At 40.3% G+C, this 20,961-nt stretch overlaps 1 protein-coding gene across 1 annotated transcript; it reads left to right on the top strand.

Annotated features, from left to right (window-relative positions):
- Nucleotides 1-181: 181 nt before the first annotated feature.
- inpp5d (inositol polyphosphate-5-phosphatase D) lies at nucleotides 182-19,418 on the top strand. Its single transcript, XM_024279380.2, has 27 exons — nucleotides 182-626; nucleotides 1,021-1,084; nucleotides 4,599-4,734; nucleotides 4,810-4,951; nucleotides 5,045-5,185; nucleotides 5,257-5,347; nucleotides 5,430-5,507; nucleotides 5,581-5,658; nucleotides 5,749-5,872; nucleotides 7,668-7,774; nucleotides 7,870-7,972; nucleotides 8,047-8,243; nucleotides 8,309-8,426; nucleotides 8,504-8,600; nucleotides 10,477-10,615; nucleotides 10,763-10,871; nucleotides 11,557-11,645; nucleotides 12,172-12,253; nucleotides 16,703-16,792; nucleotides 16,873-16,983; nucleotides 17,070-17,149; nucleotides 17,228-17,315; nucleotides 17,392-17,538; nucleotides 17,615-17,672; nucleotides 17,756-17,947; nucleotides 18,025-18,452; nucleotides 18,970-19,418. Exons 1-27 carry the CDS (start codon nucleotides 487-489, stop codon nucleotides 18,999-19,001), a joined length of 3,261 nt encoding a protein of 1,086 aa, XP_024135148.1. The 5' UTR covers nucleotides 182-486; the 3' UTR covers nucleotides 19,002-19,418.
- Nucleotides 19,419-20,961: the final 1,543 nt, after the last annotated feature.

A 20,961-nucleotide genomic window follows, 5' to 3' on the forward strand; every position in this document is an offset into this window, starting at 1 on the left:
GTACAAAAAAAGTCAAAACATTAACTTGAAGACAAACTGCAGGTTTAATTTAAAAAAAAAAAAGTGAAAACCTACAAATTCGAAGCTTATTTTACTTCCTGTTTCTGCATTTCTCTTTCCTTAAAGGTGCTTTTTGAGAATCAGTTTGATGATTTTCAGAGTTGTCAGTTAATAATTAGAAAATTGAGAGGAGGACTGCTCCAGTGCATGGCAAAGCCTGCATTTCTATTTTCCGGACCTGTCATGCAACAGACTGGAGGCACCACTGCCCTCCTCTCTGCAACCAGACGAATGAGGAAGTTCAGAGCAGAGCTCGCAGCAGCTTCCTTTAACAGCTTGACGAGGCAGAGGATGATCAGATGAGAGAAATTAAAGGAGATTAAAATGGCAAGAGAGATAAGCTAGTGTTTGTTTGATTACTAGTGTTATTTTCTTCAAAAAGCTGATGCAAAACACCAGAGCTCAGGCTCTTTGACGACAAGCAGGATGCCAAGTTTTCAACCTTGGTACCATGGTAATATAACCCGATCCAAAGCCGAAAATCTTCTCTCCAATACAGCAAGAGATGGGAGCTTCCTTATCCGGGACAGCGAGTCCATACAGGGAGCGTACGCTCTCTGTGTTTTGTAAGTTATCAATATTTAACTATCATGGATGTGTAGCAGTTGGTTTAAAATGCTTTACCAGTGACTTATTACAGCGTGTTTTAAATGTTTATCCTCTCATGGAAAACATTTTTTGTATTTTTTGCAGAATTTTGAGGTTTTTCTGCGTCTAAGACGGTTTAAAGTAAAAGCCCCCTGATGTCTTTAAAGGTTTCACATCCCATGTTTTGGCTTATTTTACACTTTGCAATCCAAAACTAGTTCCTTTTTTTACTTTTCATTGTGTGCTGTTGCAAAGCAGCAGCCTTTGCCCTCTGCACCACTTTTCTTGGGCTGACCTTTATTTGCTGAATTCCCATGTTTTCATATTGCAGTTGTCATTTTGCAGTGACAAACATTTGCAATTCTCTCCCAGATTCCAGACATGTGTTTACACATACAGAATCCTTCCAAACGAGGACAAAAAGCTCTCTGTTCAGGTGGGTGGACACTTTGACACAAGCGACTGATTTTTCCCTTTGATAAACCTCAGATTAGGTGATATGTCTCGTACAGCAGCTGCTGGCACGCAGCGTTTTCTAGTCTTGTAAGGTTTCTTGCAGGTTGAAGAATGCGTTTGAGCAATCAAACAAACTCAGAATTTCTGAAATCAAGTGAGGTGGACGGTATATTCTGCTTAACAGAGAAGAACAGAAGAAGTTCTTAACCTGAGAGAAAGCAGATTCTGATATGAGGTTGTGCAACTTTGGAGATAAAGGTTAGTTAGGATGAAGGAAGCTGCAGCAGCTCTTTGAAACAAGAACCAGAGATGAACTATCTGAGCGGGTCTAGGCTGTAGATCTGTAGCACTTTTGTGTATGATCTAAAACATGAAAAAACTATTCAACAGAATAGATGAGGAGGGAAATTCTTTTTTATTTTTTTAAGCTCATCTGTGGCTTTCTTGCTTTGAATACAAGCTTGGGTTATTTTTACACTGTAAACCTACAATCCAGCTGCTGCATATCGCTGAGGCTCCAACCGGCTTTCTGAAAACTTGGACTTTCTGTGGGAAGCTTTGAGTTTGCCTCAAAGAAAGGCCTTGAAGCACATATGCAGACAGCAGGGCCTCCTCCTGCAGTCTATTTATTTAACTGACATTTTAAACAGAGAAATGCAAGTCCATGATGTGCCGTAGCTTTTGAGAGAACGCCCCTTGGACAGATCAGACTAAACCAGAGCTTTTTGGAGAAGTCCATTTTGCTCACAAACACAAAAATGAAGCAGATTTTTTTTTTTTTTTTTTACGCTGTACCACGGAGGAGGGCTGATAATGCTCTGGGGTCCGTTGGTGCATCTGGTCCAGACTTTCTTAAATAAATCTCAAGCCAATCAAGGCACTTTTAGCCCAAATTTCCTAGAAAGCTTGGTCACCTGCTGGCTATGGGTCCTTCAACAGGAGATTGACTAAAAGTCAAAGCTAAACTGAAGGGCAAAACAATGGAGTTCTTGGAAAAAACCTCGTGTTAGCCTTGATAAAATCCTCTTGATCTATTGTGGACGAGAATATGTGAAAAAGACAGCCTTCAACTGCTTCATCTGCAGTTGGTTTCCAAGGCTGAATAATTAATTGTAGAATTGTTTTTGCTTTGGGGGTGTTTTTGAGCCTTGAGGTGTTTTTACCACCAAATCCTGCTCCCAATAATAATTTGGATAAAATAAATAAACTTGATGGTTGGTCTTAAAATCATCAGAAAACACAATGAGCTCTTTGTGATGGTGTTTAGATGCCAAAAAATAGGAACCAAACTGGTGTATGCAGTTTGTCTGAACTTAAGTGACCTATTTAGAAAAAAAGTGACATTATTTTATTTCACAACAAGAGCTTACTTAGGATTGGAGTTTTGAAGTGCAAGTTACTGTCAGGTCTTCCTGTAAAAACAGAAATATTTAGATACCTGCAAAATATGCTGTTAGATGCTAAAGTAGTTTCACCCCAAAGGAGAAAGATTTTAACATCTGGACTGAAGTACATTTGGGACAGTTATTTGGCTTCTTATAAAAACTATCAGGGTTTTAAATGTAAATTTGAAATAATTTTTTAACATTTTTTAAACAGTTTTTATTTAAAAGTATTGGCTAAACATATCCCTTCAGTACTTTTGTGTGTCGACCCCACATTTTCAAAATCTTGTGAACGTTTTAGACAGCTACGTTTCCATTGACTTTGAAATTGCGCAAATTGGATTTGCAGTAATAAATTTGCCTGGTGGAAACACGACAGTTTTGAAAAAAAAATTGTTTTGCAGAACTGCAATAGAAACACATTTAATTTTTTTCAAATTAAATGAGTCAGTGGGCGCCACAAGCGGTCCCACAGTATCACACAGCTCATCAAAAGTTTAGTGTGTCATCTGGAATTGTTGGATCCACAAGAGTGAAATCCCCCAAAATCCTTTCATTCGTAGCCGCTCTGAATAAGACGTCGACGTCTCCTTGGATATGTGATGATGAGCGCTGCTGTTGTGTCAGAATTGAATGTATCTGCTGTAAATCAAAGTTTTGTTCAAATGAGCCGCCATTATTTTGAATGACTTGTTATGTGAGTTGATTTGTGTTTATTTGCATAATTATGATTTAATGGAAACAGTGTAATAGCGTAATTGTGTTTTTTTTTTTACATTTCTAGAATTTCAATAAAGTTTTGCACATACAGAAAATGTATTCTAGTGATATTCTAGTGCAGGGGTGGGCAAACCTTTAGACTTTTGGGCCACAAAGTGTTCTAAAATGTGACAGAAGGGCCGGACCAGGAGCAGAGCGTTTTGGTAATCCACCTAATAAGAGAAATAAATGACATAAAACATACTTTAATTTTTATTAAAAATAAATCTTTATATTTTAAAACAGAAAATTTTGGAGCTTTCGTATCAAAACTACAGCCTTTTTTTTCCTTATTTAGAGCCAATTGGACCAATGACTTAATGTTCCACAAAGGAAAAACATAAATTAGAGAAATGCTGCATTCATGTGTTGCCGGAATAATCAGAATCAATGACTGTCCGACTCGTGAAACACACATGAACGTCCAATAATGAACACATCTTCCGACACCACATGAGTGTTTCTGCACCTTAACAAATGTCACATTATTTGTAGTGCACCATCTATGGGGAGACAGCAGAAAATAAAACGTTAATATCACGGCTGGTACAGATCTGATGCCAGTCAATATCGCCAATATCAATATTTTTTGTAAATGTGGTGGATGTGACATGAACTTCAAAATCTCTATTGTTTTTTTTTTTAAATTTCCCTTTTTTAAATTACTTGATAAACCTAAAAAGAAAATTTGGACGATGTTTTCAATTAAATGGAAAATAGTTTTAAAATTAAATAAAAAGTGAAGACGTGAATGCAAAACAATCTACAAACCAAAAGAAACAAATAACTGTGATACTAAAATAAATCAAAATGTTTAATGTTAACAAAAACAATTGGTAGAAATATAAATAATTTATAACTTCTTAGGCTTTAAATAGAACAATAAAAACAGGTGAAAAGTAACTCCTCATAGACAACTTTAAATAGAGTGTAATTAGGGTGAGCGATGCATGCCGTCTGCATGCATGCACTCTGAGATCTGCTGCTGAGATCTCACAGGACTGGTGAGAGTGGTGAGGCAGACACTCAGCTGGGTACTTTTTGCAGATAGCGAACAGTTTCAAACGTGAGTAAAAATATTGATATCTGCGGTTCAGTACTGATCCAATACCAACTTGAGTTCGATACTATCAATATTGCATCAACACAGGCATCAGCCTTCTTGATCAACAGTCTTCAGTGAGAATCCACAGTACAAATAGTCGTGAAAAAGAAGAAATCAATTGAATGAGAAGGTGTGCCCAAACTTCTGACTTGTACTGTATGTGTGAAGGAAACATAGCTATATGTATTTGTGAAGCTTAAAACTATGGGGAAAAAGTCACATGTTAACTTTGGCTGGTTCTGTAGGCATCAGACGGGGTTCCTATTAGGTTCTTCACTTTGCTGAACGAGCTGGTGGACGCCTACTACAGCCCCAACATGGGTCTGATCACGCACCTTCAGTACCCGGTCCCAAGAGAGGAGGATGTCGAGGAAGAGCAAGGTCACCAACCATTTTGTAGGAATTTATCAATGATAACAGAAAACACAATGCACCTAAATCTCCTTTATGTTGCAGAATCCACCAACCATCCGCCCCAACTCCCACCCAGAAAGATCTCACCAGACCCTAAAGAAAATGACTCCAAGACTATGGAACAAGCCAGCAAGTCTCTGTCAGACACCTACCAGATGAGACTGCAGCATGTGGACATGTCCCAGTGAGTTCACAAGCACCAAAAAGTCCCATAAAGAAGGCTCCAAAAAGTATTAGTTAGCTTTAGTACTCTGAACATCTGCTGTTGCGTTTCCAGTTTGTCAGAGGAGCATCAGATGGCCCTCCAGGAGTATTTTAGGACCTCAATCTGCTTGGACGCTGAACAAGCACAGAACGGAAACTTAAGCCTGCCTGGCCTGAAGAAGCTACTCGCGGCAGTCTGCAAAAACCTAAACAGGTGAAGTTCCAGCTGAGAAGATACATGGATTTTCTTACAGGTTTTCATTAATCAGACTTTCACTCTGGCAGTGAGATTTCCCAAATCCTGCCGGCTCTGGAGATCTTCCACCGAGCGCTGGACCAGCAGCTCTCTCCGGGTCCTGGATTGTTCTCAAAACAAGTTGGTTTCAGTTTTGATCCTCGGTTTTGTCCCAAACACAAACCTAACACTTCTGTCATTCTGCATCACTCTTTCTTTCCAGATTTCTTCCAATTCATCTCAGTCTATATCAGACAGACTGGAGCAACTCACAAAGCTGCTCTACTCTATTGAGGATAAGGTATGAGACAAACCCTGTTTTTCCTTCTGACACATCTAAAGATCTAAAAGCATCTCTGCATTTCTTCTATCAGGCTAAAAACACCGTTTTTGAGACAATTGGATACGATGGAGGCCACAGGAAGTCTCTCATCCCGGTTGTTACATTTGAGGTGATCCATTCTTTCTGTGTAAAACCAAAAAAGCAAAAAGATATCTGAAGGCTACAGTTTATTTGATCCGAACCATCTTTCCTTTTGCAGGTCAAGCAGGAATCCCTCGGTATGTCCACAAAGATGTTCCTGAAGGTGGACGTGGAGAGTGGAAAGCTTTATTTTAAGAAATCAAAGGAGGGACCTGAAGACAAATACTTTGTCCACAATAAAAGTAAGAACCTGGCTGTGGGAAGAAGTTCTGTTTAGCCAGAACTCTCATGAGAAATATATGCAAGTATGCTAACAAGACCATATAGAGTCACTGCAATACGAGTACCTAAACAAAGACACATCTACAGAGACAGAATGGCCAATGGAAGAGATGGATGTCTATGAGTCGATGAAAGACAAAGAGAGTTAAAAGTTAAAAAAAGAAAAATGTGATGTTACTACAGTAGATGTGGCTGCTAAGAAGAAGAAAAAACACAGAGATCCGGCAAGTTTACACCATTTTAATGGGAATGTTTAATTTGGAGCTGATTTTTTTTCAAGCAAAAATAGAAAAGAAGATAACCAAGACATGTGCATCTACAGTATTAAAAATTCATATATGTATGAATGGATAAATTAGATAAAACTGTAACGTTGGAGAGTCCCAGTGGGCCCCATATGATTTAAAAGTGGGCAGAAGGTGTGGGCCCCAAATGGGTTTGTCCACAGTTTCCATGGTGGCCCCACCTTTGTTTGCCCTCATCAGCTTAAGTGGACATTCAGTGGGTTGGCTTGCAATGCTAGCCAGCCATCCAGTGGGCAGCAGAGCTTGCTAGCTCGATGCACCAGAGCTTGCTAGCTCTCTACAGCAGGGCTCGCTACAATAGAGCTTGGTAGCTCAATACAGTGGAACTTGGTAGCTTAATACAACAGAGCTTAGTACAGTAGAGCTCGCTAGCTCAATGCACCAGAGCTTGCTGCAGTAGAGCTTGCTAGCTAAAGACAGCGGTGCTTCCTACATTGGAGCTCGCTAGTTTAATACAGCAGAGCTCGCTAGCTTGAAACAGCGGAGTTTGATAAGTGAGAGGCTGGCTAGCGTAGTGAGCCAACCCACTGATTGCCCACTTAAGCCAATGTGGGCAAAGACAGGGAGAGCACCACGGGAACTGTGGACAAATCCAATCGGGGCCCACATTTTATGCCCCCTTTTAAACCAAATGGGGCCCGCTTAGCCCCTCTGACTGGGGTGAGGAACAAATCTCAGCTTTGCTTGAATTTGCATTAAAAATTGCGATTGCAACATTGCAAAATCCTGGAGGGACTGACTTGTTTGAAACTTTTAAATCCGAAGGAGCTGCTCAAATTTCCTAGGAGAGTAGAGCAGATGATCAGCGAGTCCACGACACACACAAGCGAGCCTGCATGAAGAAATGTGATCTACTCTGCATTTTTCTAAATTTAGGCAAAGGCTGAGACAAACCAATTTCTTAATTTTCTGCACAGATGAATACTGTATGTTGACGAGTTTGAATCATTTTTTACCTATTCACCTGACATACAAAACGTTTACTGCAGAGTCTGCACCAATTTTACCCATTGGATGTTTCAAAACGTGTGCTTGACTCCCAAGATGGCGGACAACGGCTTGGTCAAAGTCCAAATGAATTGTTTCTCTGCCTCTCAGCTGTGCTTGAAATGAGACGTACTACTTTCAGATCACCATGTAAACAGCCTTTTTCTGTTGTCTCGTCCTTCACACATTTTCATCTGTAAATGTATGATTTAAACCAAAATTTGAGGGGTTGTTTCAATAAATTAGATGATTCATGTGATTTAGTTATCATCACTAACAGCATAAGGATTTCGTCTTACCTGTTAACTGTTGTTCTACCACGTTCCCCAACATACACAAGAGTTGTTGCTGCAAAAGTCAAGCATACAAAGCTCATTCCACTCAGCACATCTGCATCCAGAAGTTTGATAAAGTTGTCAGCATTCTGTGGATTTAAAAAAAAAAATGCATTTCTGTTTTTCAGTCCTGAAGCTGGTGAAGTCCCAGAAAATGCACGCCAAGCTCATAATCATGGTGGAGACGGAGAAAGAGAAGACTTTGAAAAAAGAGTTTGTCTTTGATGACACAAAGGTAAAGATCTGCATTGGTCCGCTGATATTTTGTGATTCTTTTGTTGGCTAAACAGAATGAATTAGAACAGCCCTTTTTTATTTCTTGTGCTCCAGAAAAGGGAAGGCTTCTGTCAGCTGCTCCAACAAATGAAGAACAAGCACTCTGAAAAGCCTGAACCCGACATGATCACAGTGTTTGTTGGCACCTGGAACATGGGTAGCAAATTTCCAACGTCACGATCGTCGAGAACCGGCAGCTGATAATCCAATAACTGCTCCTTATCTGTGCAGGAGGTGTGGGTCCTCCCAGCAACATCGACTCCTGGTTTCAGTGTAAGGGTCAAGGGAAGACGAGCGATGAAAGCGCTGACCACATCCCGCACGATTTTTACGTCATCGGGACTCAAGAGGATCCATTGAGTGAGAGGGAGTGGGTCGACACTGTGAAAAGTGTCCTGAGGAACATCACAAACATTAGCTTCAAGCTGGTGTGTAAAACACAACCACTGTCATGTGACGTGGCAGCCTGTAACACATGTGTCTCAACAACCAGGTGGCTTCTCACACTTTGTGGAACATCCGGATTATGATCCTCGCCAAGCCTGAGCATGAGAACCGGATCTCCCACATCTTCTCTGACAGTGTGAAGACCGGGATAGCCAATACTTTGGGTGAGTTGTCCTCTATGGCCTGACCTATCCCAACCCTTCTGGTTGTGGGCTGGTTGTAACCCCTGGTTTGCTTGCAGGGAACAAGGGAGCAGTGGGCGTGTCTTTCATGTTCAACGGAACCTCTTTCGGTTTTGTCAACAGTCACTTGACCTCTGGAAGTGAGAAGAAGCTCAGGTGAGGAGGACACCATATCTCAGTACATTTATGATGCTTTCATCTCACTATAGTTCTGCAGACTCAGTTTGTTTATTGAATTTATCTTTTGACCTTTTCTGGATTATTGCAACCAAATTAAAACTCAATTAAACAAGAACAAAACCCACAAGTGTCTTTTAAAAAACCAAACAAAAAGAAAAACTTAATAAGTTAAGAATTACATTAATCATACTACACAGTCCTTTTCACTATATATATTTTTATATTATTTCATTACTTACCGGTATATTTTATAAATATATATAGATAAAATTCATTTGTAAAAATATGAATATATTCATTGTGTGACTCACAACGCTGATGAGTCACACATTAAAGTTATGGGAAGGAGCAGTGGAAGCTATGCTGAGGTCAGATGTGAGCATTTGTGAGCAACAGTAACTACAAACGTAATATTTACTGAGAGGATGCTGCTGGAGAAGAACCGAAGTGATTAGAAGGATTTTGTTTATGTAGATCTTAAGAAAGTATGACCTAGAGAGGAGCTGTGGTTTGGATGAGGGATCATGATGTTTGAAGATTACATTGTGATTCGTAGTCTGAGCAGAGGGTAGTCTGGCCTTAAACCATCCTTTTCAGTAAAGAAAAACTCCTAAAAAATCCCAAATCCAGGAAAAAAAAGAAGAAACCTCAGGAATGTCCACATGAAGGAGGGATCCTCTCCCAGGGTGGACAGGTGATGTACTTGGACTGTTAAAGAGGAATTAGCTTATCTACCTCTACAACTACATGCATGAATTAGTGTAGCAGGTGGGCTTCATCCAGATGGAGCTGGGACAGCTGTTGGGGGCGAGCCAGAGGTGAGGTCCACAGCCAAGAACAGGAGCACAGACGAGCCACCTGGAATCTGAAATCTCTCTCCCAGAGGGGAGTGGGACAGAGAGACAACACATGAACCGCACTGCACCAAACAGAGGCATAGAGAACCAAGAATGAAAGTAAAGGTGTAGAAGACTGTGGTGAGAGAAGAGCTGGAGGTAGCAGAGATTAAGGTGTTGAGGTTCTCTTTGGGGTGATGAGGATGAACGGGATCAGGAATGAACCCATCAGAGGAACAGATCATGTTAGACGTTTTAGAGATAAGGCAGATTGAGATGATTTAGACATGTTGAGAGGAGGAACATTGATTAAGTTGGTTAAAGGATGCTGAGGATGGATGTGGTGAAGGACATGAGGTTGGTTGGTGTGAGTTAGAAGAATACTAAAGGTATAATCCAATGGAGGCTAGTGATTCGGCATGGCAACCCCTAAAAGGAATAATTAAAGGCAAAGAGGAAGATATTATTTTTCTTATTTTGCATATTTTTTGTATAAGAAAAGAATGTCATACAAGCTTCTGGTGTAAAAACAAATTGTCTCCATTTTGTCATCATTGTATTTTATTTGAAGCTATTTTTACGTCTTATTATATCATATTTGCAGAAAAGATATGCCAACCTTCTGGTGATTTGCTATAAAACCTCCTAAATTATAACACAATTCTATTTGCAATGAAACGTCTTTGTGAAACTTCTTTTTTTGCTTTTGGAAGATCAAAACTATAAATCTGTGGAGAATTGAGGACAACTAAGAGAGCAATTTTAGATGGATAAACATCCATAATGCTTCATTCATCCAGAGTGGGTCTTCTTACAAACACTAAGAACTTCACAACTGTTGCCATTTTAACATTTGTATCGTCTGAGAAAGCATTGCTCAACACCTGTGCAGTTATTTATTCACAAATGTTTTTGAGAAAAGTGAGCTGGTGGGGGTCAACAAGTTGAGTTTTCATTTGTTTTTTAAATGCATTATTTACTTCTTCTTTTCTGAATATTTTTTGTCATATTTGCAGGCGAAATCAGAACTACACAAACATATTGAGATTCTTAAATCTGGGCGATAAGAAGCTCAACCCGTTCGACATCACACATCGATTCACACACCTCTTCTGGCTCGGGGATTTGAACTACCGTGTTGAACTTCCATCTACAGTAAGTTGATCAGGATAAATACTTTAAAATAAGCAGCGCAGAAAGAATTTCTCCACACTTTTCCTGACATCAGAGCTTCAGTGGCTGCTGTAGGATTGAGCTGGCAGGTTGTCAGGTCTCAGCTCTTTGCTCTGTTTCCCTTTACAGGAAGCTGAGCACATTGTGTCAAAGATCAAACAGCAGCAGTACCAGGAACTTCTTACCAAAGACCAGCTCAGAATGGAGAGGAACGACGAAAAGGTCTTCTTGCATTTTGGTGAGCTGTGGAGCCACAAAAGCAGGATTATTCTGACTGTTTCAGAGGAACTAGAAATTCAAAAATATGCAAAACAATGAATATGCACGGAAGTACAACATCAGATCAAAGAAGTAAACAATCAATACAAAAACATCGATCTCAGTTTTGTTAAATTGTTTTTTTTTTCAGTAGTTTTTAGATTTTTTCCTTTTTGTTCTGTTCCAATAACTAGTTTTGGATGGTCATGTGTGACAGATGGTCTCACTGGTTTAATGGCGTCCACCGCCATGCCTGCATAGCTGAGTTGTAACTATTGTATTTTGTGCTCGAGGAGAGTAAACTCCAGATTATTTTAAAATGACAGAACAACCACTGTCAGATTGATGCTTAGCAGTTTCTGAGGGTTTCAAGTCTTCGGCTGCATGGTGGTGCAGTGGTTAGCACTCTTGCCTCACAGTGAGAGCGACCCAAAGGGGAAAAAAATGCTTCAGGTTAACGGAGGATTGTAAATTGTCCCTTTGTGTGTGGGATTGTGTGGCCTTGTAACAGACTGGCGACCTGTAGTTGTTCCTAACCTTCACTCATTGGCTCCAGCAACCCCGTGATCCCAAAAGGGATTCAGTTGGTTCTAGAGACGAAGGGATGGTTCAAGTCTTATGATATAAATGAAAGACTTAGACAAGTGGTTTGTTTTTTTCTGCAGATGAAGAAGATATCACTTTTGCACCCACGTATCGTTTTGAGAGAGACACGAGGGAGAAGTATGCCTACACAAAGGCCAAAGCCACAGGGGTAAGCTTGTCCTCGTGACTTTTATCTTTGTTATCCGTTACCTCCTAGTTCCACATTTTAGTCAAAAAAAGGAAAGAAAAACACAAAAGAAGTCATATCTCATCTGAATTTTGGACCTTTAAGTCTTGTTTCCATTGAGCAGTACGGCCTGGTATTATGAGCATTTACATTAAACAGTCCCAAACCATACCTGTGGTGATTTTGGGGATAGTGGTAGATGGTGTAAACAGATTGATGGCGAGGAGTGGGGCGGGCTTACTCAGTGCCAACATTCCTACCCACAACTTAAAGGCAGATTTTAATGAACTTCTGCCACTCTGCAGAAAATATAAACAAAGTATTTGTATTTTGCTTAAAACAGCTAAAGGCTTGAAAGGCCACTGGGAACACCTATGCAATATATCAAAAGATGACATGCTTTAAGTTTATTAGTGGAAAACACTTGAGCATGCCTGTAATTTATTCATGTTTACAGCTCTGTCCATAAAAATATCATTCATGCATTGCTTACAAATTCTTTCTACAGACCAAATACAACTTACCTTCATGGTGTGATCGAGTCCTGAGAAAGTCTTATCCTCTGGTTCATGTTGTTTGCCACTCGTATGGTAAGTAGTTCACTTTGAGGTTTTGATATTAGAAGGAAGAGGAATGTATTTTTAATTTGAGAGTGGGGGGGTTGTTTTGGTGTTGAACGGTGGCACCGTGGTTTGCACCTTCACTCTGCAACCTTTCTGTGTGGAGTTTACATATTCTCTACCAACACACGTTGGTTTTCTCTGAGCACCTTGGCTTCGTCCTGTCGTCCAATAACATGCTTCATAGCTTAACTGGTGCCTCTAAATTTACCCAACAATCACTAGTTTGGCTCCACCAGCTCCTTGACCCTTAAAGGGATTCAGTAGGTTTATAAATGGGTGGGTTTTGTTACGTCCTTCTGAAAATCTAACGCTGTCTTTCTCTTTGAACCATATCAGATCACAGATCAGCACTATTTGAATGCATTTGCATTCGTTCACAAAACTGTAGATTATTAAGAAGGGCTCTGTCTTTGCAGGCTCACAGTTGCTTCTAAGTTTTGATGGTTACCATAGAGTCCTGAGTCGCAGTCCCATGCTGAGAACTTAATGAGAATAGACGTGACATATTTTCATGTGCTGTCAAGACTCTGTTAAAATGTGACCTGTTTTAATTGGTCATTATGTAATCTTCTGTTTGGGGTGGTGTTTTTCCCCCTGTCCCTTTAAAAAGTCAGGAATAAGAATTTAGTCAAAAAACTGAGACAACAAAGCTGAGCAAAGTGTCTTTCAGGCTGCATGTCTAGGGCTAAAAAAAGATGTTTTGCATTTTTCCTTTCCAATAATGTTGGTGATGCTCATCTCAGGTGTTAGTACATGAGCTATGGCTTCATTTTCACCCTGTACTATGCCATGATGATTGATTTTTATTCCACTGAAAGATGTTGGTGAGGTCACAGGACACTCTCCTGGACACAAGTCTGATAACATTCAAGTTTTGTGTAGTTAAACTGCAGGAAACGGTTTGGACTGAAGTGTGAGCCAAAAACATCCAGAATGGTTAGAAGAATGCTACTCAGCATTTATACAAAAAATAAACTCAAACATGACAGAAACAATAAACTCAAATCCTTGAAGAGACAAAAGCCGGACCTTGATCAAAATAAAAATTATATTTCCTAATGATTGGATCTAAAGTAAAATGAGGGAAAACAATCGAAACTTCAAAAAGTAGCTGTTGTATAGGCCTGTGTTATTTAGTGTAAAGCATGTTTTTGTGAACAGGAAGATGGTTTTCATAAGAATAAGTAAGTGATCTTTTTTACAAGGTTAAAATTTTCAACTAAAGTTTTCAGAGTGTTGCACAAAAGGCAAAGGTTATAAAATAGCCTTTATAAGTGATTATTCATGGAAGGGTTTTGGTGTATTCTCTGTGCAGGCAACACCCGGCCTAAATAATCATTTACTGAAAGGTTTGACTGTCCTTTTCACATAAATCTACAATGACATGTAATAAGTGTTTTTCCATCAATGCCAAATTTCTAGCTCTGGATCATCAGAGTCTAAATATGTAGCTAAAGTTATATGCTTTCACTATTATGTGAGAGGACGATCTGGCTCATTTTTGAAAGTTTGAAATTCAAATCTGGACAGCAAAAGAATGAGAAGAAATCCCGACTTTTAGCCCTCAAAGGGGACAAATCTTCACGAACCTTTAACTTTGACTAACATGCAGATTGAATAATTCCCTTTGAAAGAATCCTCTGAGTAAACAGCAGCTCTTTACATCACAGTAGAGAACGCGTCCTGTTGTTTCAACACAGCAACATTTTGATATTTTTGGCATTTTTGTGTGCATAAGTGGAGGCTTAGAGGGAGTGGGACTTCAGTACACCAACACTCCTACTTTTCCAACCTGGACATTTCCACAGACCTTTCACTTCTGTACTTTCCTCTTAGTCTCATTTTAGAAATGAGGAAATAGTGACTAGAGTTGAAGTTATTTGCATAGCTTACAGAGGCAAATCATGGGGCTTTGCGGCACACAAACCTTTTGTGTCGTACAGCAAAAAAAAAAAAAATAACACCAGAAGTACTTTTAATCAAACAATGAACAAATACAGCAGGAAAGAGCAAAGTATTCAGTTTGACCCCAGAAGCATTTTAGTTAATGCAGCTTAAATATGTTTAGTTTTCAGGCCAAACGAGTTGATAGTAAGAAAACTGAGAGCTAAAACATCTATTTTCCAGACTAAAAGTTCAATGTGTTCCTTAAATAAGTAGCCTATTTAAGTTTACAAGTATATTTAGTCTATGCTAAAAGTGAGGAAGTATACTTCAAGTTTGTTGTTTTTTATACAGTGCTTTTAATATGTTTTAAACTTAAAATGTTTCTATTTATAAGACGTTATCAGTTAGCATACTTCCTGCAGTACACAAACATGGCCTAAAGTACTTGCTACCTATAATTATAATGAAGCATGCTTGATAAAATGAACTTCAAGAGCACTACTTCTTGCTAAAGGATGGCCTAGGTTTCCCTTCTTCTCCAATTCTGAAGCATCAACATGGAGACAAATAGATCTATTAATGTCTTTGTTTTACTCGTCTGAGCTGGAATCTGGTTCAAACTGTACAACGGAATAATTCTAATATTGCTTGCCGTTGTATTTATTTTCTGCGTTAACGTTAGCTTGGGCTTTTGCTGTGCTATAAGCTAGTGAGGGAGTGCAAACTAGGGATAGGCAACTCCAGGCCTCGAGAACTGCCATGTCTGCATGATTGCAGATATCCAAGCCCTGTGACTGATTACCTGGTTCAGGTGTGTTCAGCCAATTAGAACAGGGGTGTCAAACTCAATCGCACAAAAGGCCAAAATGCAAAACAAACATTACAGAACAGGTTAAACATTTATTAAACACTCTAAAAAAGGTTTTAAAACTTTAAAACCATAACTTTTCAACATAATATAGCATTACCTGCGATAATAACAGAAGCTGATAGCTGAAAACACTGAAGCTGATAGCTGAAAACACTAAAGCTAATAGCTGAAAACACTGAAGCTCATAGCTGAAAACACTTAAGCTAATAGCTGAAAACACTGAAGCTAAGAGCTGAAAACACTATAGCTGATAGCTGAAAACACTGAAGCTAAGAGCTGAAAACACTGAAGCTGATAGCTGAAAACACTGAAGCTAAGAGCTGAAAACACTGAAGCTGATAGCTGAAAACTCTGAAGCTATGAGCTGAAAACGCAGAAGCTGATAGCTGAAAACACTGAAGCTAATAGCTGAAAACACTGAAGCTGATAGCTGAAAACACTAAAGCTAACAGCTGAAAACACTGAAGATCATAGCTGAAAACACTGAAGCCAATAGCTGAAAACACTGAAGCTGATAGCTGAAAACACTGAAGCTGATAGCTGAAAACACTGAAGCTAAGAGCTGAAAACACTGAAGCTATGAGCTGAAAACGCAGAAGCTGATATCTGAAAACACTGAAGCTAATAGCTGTAAACACTGAAGCTGATAGCTGAAAACACTGAAGCTGATAGCTTAAAACACTGAAGCTGATAGCTTAAAACACTGAAGCTGATAGCTGAAAACACAGAAGCTGATGGCTGAAAACGCTGAAGCTCATAGCTAAAAAAACGCTGAAGCTCATAGCTGAAAACGTTGAAGCTCATAGCCAGCTAAAATATTAGCTAAACGTAAATTAACCTGAAAAACTAAAGAAAAAAATCTTAGGTTAGTTAAAACAGCCAGCGTGTAGCTGAAAAAATAACTTAACTTCAGAATAGCGTAAAAAAAACAGAAAAAGCCTAAATAAGCCAAAACAGCTAGCATTAAGCATTAAGCTGAAATATTAGCCAAATTCCAAAATAGCCAAAGAAAAATCTTAGTAAATGCCAAAATAGTCCAAAAAGCTAGAAGAATGCCAATTTTTAAAACTTTAAAACCGTAACTTTCAACATAATTATGAATAATAAAAAGGCAGAAATATTATTCTAGAATAAATCAACTTAAACCTTAAATAACTTTCAATATTTTACTGTCCATAAAAATATATTTGTCAGGATTATACAAGTTAGAAACAAGACAACAAGATAACATCAGACCATTAGTAACAATAAAATAAAATGAACTGGAGGGCCAGATAGAATTACCCGGAGGGCCGAATCCGGCTCCCGGGCTTTGAGTTTGAAATTTAAATTAGAACATGCCAGACCAGGGTATGTTGGAAAACATGCAGGAATGCAGCCCTTAAGGCTTGGAGTGGTGAAAACAAAGGGCTGATGGGAAATGAGCTGAGCTGACTGCCACGCCCACAACTAAGGGACGAATTCCTAATGAGTTCCTCTTGCCTGTTGAAAATATGTCTTAAAAAACGAAACATGTCTTTTGATTTGGGTTATAAACTGCATAATCAAAATCTAAAGACCACCTAGACAACAGATATTAATCCAGCCTTAGCGGGACTTTACAGAAGATTGAGTTTTTGATCAGATTTGGTGACTCTAACCAAGTGTTTGTCCTGCAGGTTGCACTAATGACATCATGACCAGTGACCACTCACCTGTTTTTGCCTCGTTTGAAGTCGGGGTCGCTTCACAGTTTGTCTCCAAACAAGGCAAGTACAGCATTCACCTACATAAAGATCAGACACTTCAAAGCCTCAATCTGATATTTTCTCTGTTTTCTGTTCCTCAGATCCAAACACTGAAAGTCAAGGAGGAATACAAATCATGAACTGCGTTGCTGTCTTGTTGACTAAAGCAAAGACAAAGTTCTTCATTGAATTCCATTCCAGCTGCTTGGAGAGTGAGCTTCCTCCCTCTGACCTTTCGTCTGGACTCCTTTATTCCACTGAAGATGATCATGAAGGTTTCTTTTGATTTCTCTGACAGAGAGCATGAAGACTAAAGAAGGGGAGAACATGGAACAGTCTGACGGCTCCATAAAAGTCACATTTGGCAACCAAGTTGAGGTAAATCTGAGCTTTCAGAGCAGAAAAGCATTTTTGTTTCAGCATCAGACGTGATTTTATTTGCCCTCTCCATCCAAGCTCACTCCCATCATCTCTGACCCGGAGTACCTCTTGGACCAGCACATCCTCATCTGCGTGAAGTCGGTAGACTGCGACGAGTCGTACGGTAAGGCGAGGTGGCAAACTTTGGTTTGTGCTGAATGGAGCTTTGCTCACAAGCCGTGGATGTTCCCTTCATCAAGGAGAGGGTTGTGTGGCGCTGCGGGCTGCACAGTTCTGCTACCGGGAGTTTCAGGTCACACTGACTCACCACGGGGAGAAGACTGGCACGCTGACAGGCGGCATCCAGTTACGAACCTCAGAGGGCAAACCCACTGAGAAGTTATACGGTGAGGCCAGAACTCATCACCTCCGAGATGAAGATCTTTTTCTAAAAGTCTGACCACAATCACAATCTGCTTTCAGATTTCATCAAAGTTGAGAGGGATGATGCTGTCCCTTTCAAAGCCAAAGGAGGAGACAAGTGAGATGTTTGTCCTTTGTTGTGCCATAAACAAAGACATTGGGGTTCAAGCAGTGACGTGTGTTTCCTTCCTTTGGTTTTAGGTTTGCCATGGCACAGACTCATGACATTTCAAACCCGAGCTACATGGGACTGTCGTTCAAAGTTGGGAACGTAAAAGAAAAGGGTTGGAGTTACAACATGCTCAACCGAGGGCCAGACGCTGCTGGACAGATGGGCAAAGATTCGAAGAAGGCTGGTTATGATTTGAGCCCCACAGCTAAAGTGTCTTCAGGGTGAGTTTAAGGTCATAAGCTGTGAAACCTCAAATCTCAAACAGGCACTAAAACTTACTGTCTGCTGTCGTCTGCAGGGGCGGAGATGAACCCGTGTCAGAGATGTTTGACAATCCGCTCTACGGGTCGATGGGAAAATCCCACGGCAGGGGAAAGGAGCCGAGCCATCAGCAGACGGACCACCTCACGGCTGGAGATCCCCCCCAGTCGTCCTCCAAAGATTCTGAGCTCGAACGCCCACCTCTGCCCACCCCGCGAAACCGCTCCTACACCTGCTCCGACAACAAACCCCAGCCCCCGGCCCCCGCTAACCTGCACCCGACAGTGCAGAAGAAACCGGTGGTGCCTTCGCGCTCAGAGGGCGGGACGGCGCCCAGCCGCCCTCCCCTGCCGGCAAAGTCCCGACCAGAACCCCAGCCCCACAAATCCAGAGACTACAGGGACATCTCGGACATCCAGAACAAAAACAGAGCACCGGCGAGACCCGCCCAGCCCCACAAAGACAGTAAGGAGCTGGCTTTGATTAATGAATGCTATGTTCACACCGGGCTCAGAAACACGCGGTCGAGTGACCACTTCCAGCGAAAAGTCTTAAATGTTCTAGTCAAGCGAACGCGTTCAAAACTGCAAGTTACTAAGTCCTTTTTTGGATCTACGTACATAATCCTTGAACGCGCACTGAAAATTAAACCAGTTGAACTTTGACCCATCAGGGACTCGATGACGTTTGGGTGATTTCAATACGCGGAAGTTCCAACCATTTGAAAATTGATCATAAAGGAGAAATGAATGATTGCTGTTTAAATTATATGGCATCAGCTCTTTTATACAGTGGGGCAAGAAAGTATTTAGTCAGCCACAAATTGTGCAAGTTCTCCCACTTAAAAAGATGAGAGAGGCCTGTTATTTCCATTATAGGTCTACCTCAACTAAATACAAAATGAAAAAAAATCCAGATGTGTATGTAGCTTGACACCACAATGATTAATGACTGAATATTCTTCATTTCTTGATACATCCAGATGCCCCTAAAATGGGTCGCCCCGGGAACTGAGAGGAGGCTGCAGCGACGGTCGATCGGCGTGCTCCAATCAGCTTCCTGCTCTGCATTTCTACAAACTCACAAAGACAGAGCTTCAGCCACTTCTCACTGTGAACCCCTGATGAGAGGCTCCTCCTTTGTGTGCGCTTTTTATGGTTTGAGATGACACGATGCCGTCTGTGAGCCAGCTTTGCATCAGCGGAGTCAAAGCGCCATCAAATAAACCCCGCCTCCAAGCTGATGGGTTTTTCTAAAGTCAGAGACAAGAAATCTGTAATTAGGAACGTCAAACTAATCATTATCAATGTAATAAACATCTTCAGCTCTCAGGTGTGTGTATAAATAAGGTTTAAAAACTGGATTTTCCAACTCCACAGCAAAAGCTGAATCTTGATCTCTGCTTTTAAATAAAAAGATTCCAGAGTTTTACACCAGACTGTGGCTAATGAATCTCTACCACACAGTATTTTCTTCCACAAACAAGAACTTTATGACTTTAGGACTTGAAAATATATTCAAGTATGAATGTTTGCTTAGTTTTTGTGGTTATAACATTAAATTAAAATTGGTTTTGCTGTTTCCCAGCATGCCCCGGAAAACTGATTCCACTCTGCAGTATTTTGCATCAGTTTCCTGCCGCTGAATGAATCCAGTCCTTCAGTAAACAGTTTGGTTCCACGTCTACAGCCAAAAGTCAAATTTTATGTAAATGTTTTTCTACACAAAATTGTATTTCACTTTTACAGGACAAAAATCAAACATCAGAGCAGAATGAAAGAAACACAAGAACTGTAACTATCATCCACGGAAAATCTCTTGCTTCCAGCTCCAGCAGAATTAAGTCAATTTGGTTTTCATTTGTTTCCAATATGGATGCTGCCATGTTGTAACCAGAGGATGTCAGGAAGTGGCAATTGGTTTGAAACTGTCTGAGCTTTTGTTTCTATGACAACTACTCTCACCAATCAATCACCTCTACTACTTAAAAGCAGAGTTTGGAGAAGTATCTGTCAATCAAACATGTCTTAATCGAAGTCTTTGGGATTATGGCTTCTTGGGACCAGCAGATACGTCCTGTCTGGAACACGAGGGAGGAGGGGTTATTCAGTTCAGTTTTCATATACAGCGAGTGTGACATCACCAATAGAAAATGCCTTACCTCCAGCTCCAGCAAAATGAAGCCAATTCGATCGCCTATACAGGTGCTGCCATTCGGAGCCAGTTGACAGTGATTGGTCCAATCATGAGTGAGCTTGTTGCAAGTCCACTCCTCTTCCACCGAAAGCAGGCCTGGAGAATCTGTCAGTCAAACATTCGAGGAGGGGCCGACGGGTACCACATGCTTCCACTACGGCATCTGATTGGTCAGTTTATAACTTGTAAAAAAGAAAAAAGTAATGAAAAAAATATATAAGATCAACAAGAAGATGTTTAAAAAGAAGAATGGTTACACTGACAAACAGATGACTGAGTAATAGCTCTTTATTTATCAGTAGAAGTTTGACCTCTTGGAGCCAGCAGGTACTTCCTGTTTGGAACATGAGGAGGGAAGCTGTCCGGTGATGTATATGTCTATGCCCAAAGCCTAGGAATGCAGATTCTGCTATGATTTGCTGCCATGTTGTGCCACTGTGCTCTCTTAAATGTCATTTTGAGTCAAAATAGCTGCTACAGTAAAGGGTACTGTTGTGTTTTGTTGTTTTTATTCAGGCGCTGATGAATGATTGTTTTCATTTTTGTATTGACTTGCAAAGCTAAACTTCTGGATTACCTTGGCAACTGGACCGCTCTGAGAATCAGCCTACATTGCTGAGAAAGTAACATAATTTAAGATGTTATTTCATTCGGGTTCATCCATCAATTCAGTGTATTTAATTTCACAACAGATGGGTCAGCATCTGTGTAAATTTGGCTAGTTTGACAATATGACATTTCAGTTTTGGAGACAAAACCAGGTAACTTTTTATAATAA

This window comes from Oryzias melastigma, linkage group LG4 (genome assembly GCF_002922805.2).
Source record: "Oryzias melastigma strain HK-1 linkage group LG4, ASM292280v2, whole genome shotgun sequence".
NCBI classification, from domain to species: Eukaryota; Metazoa; Chordata; class Actinopteri; order Beloniformes; family Adrianichthyidae; genus Oryzias; species Oryzias melastigma.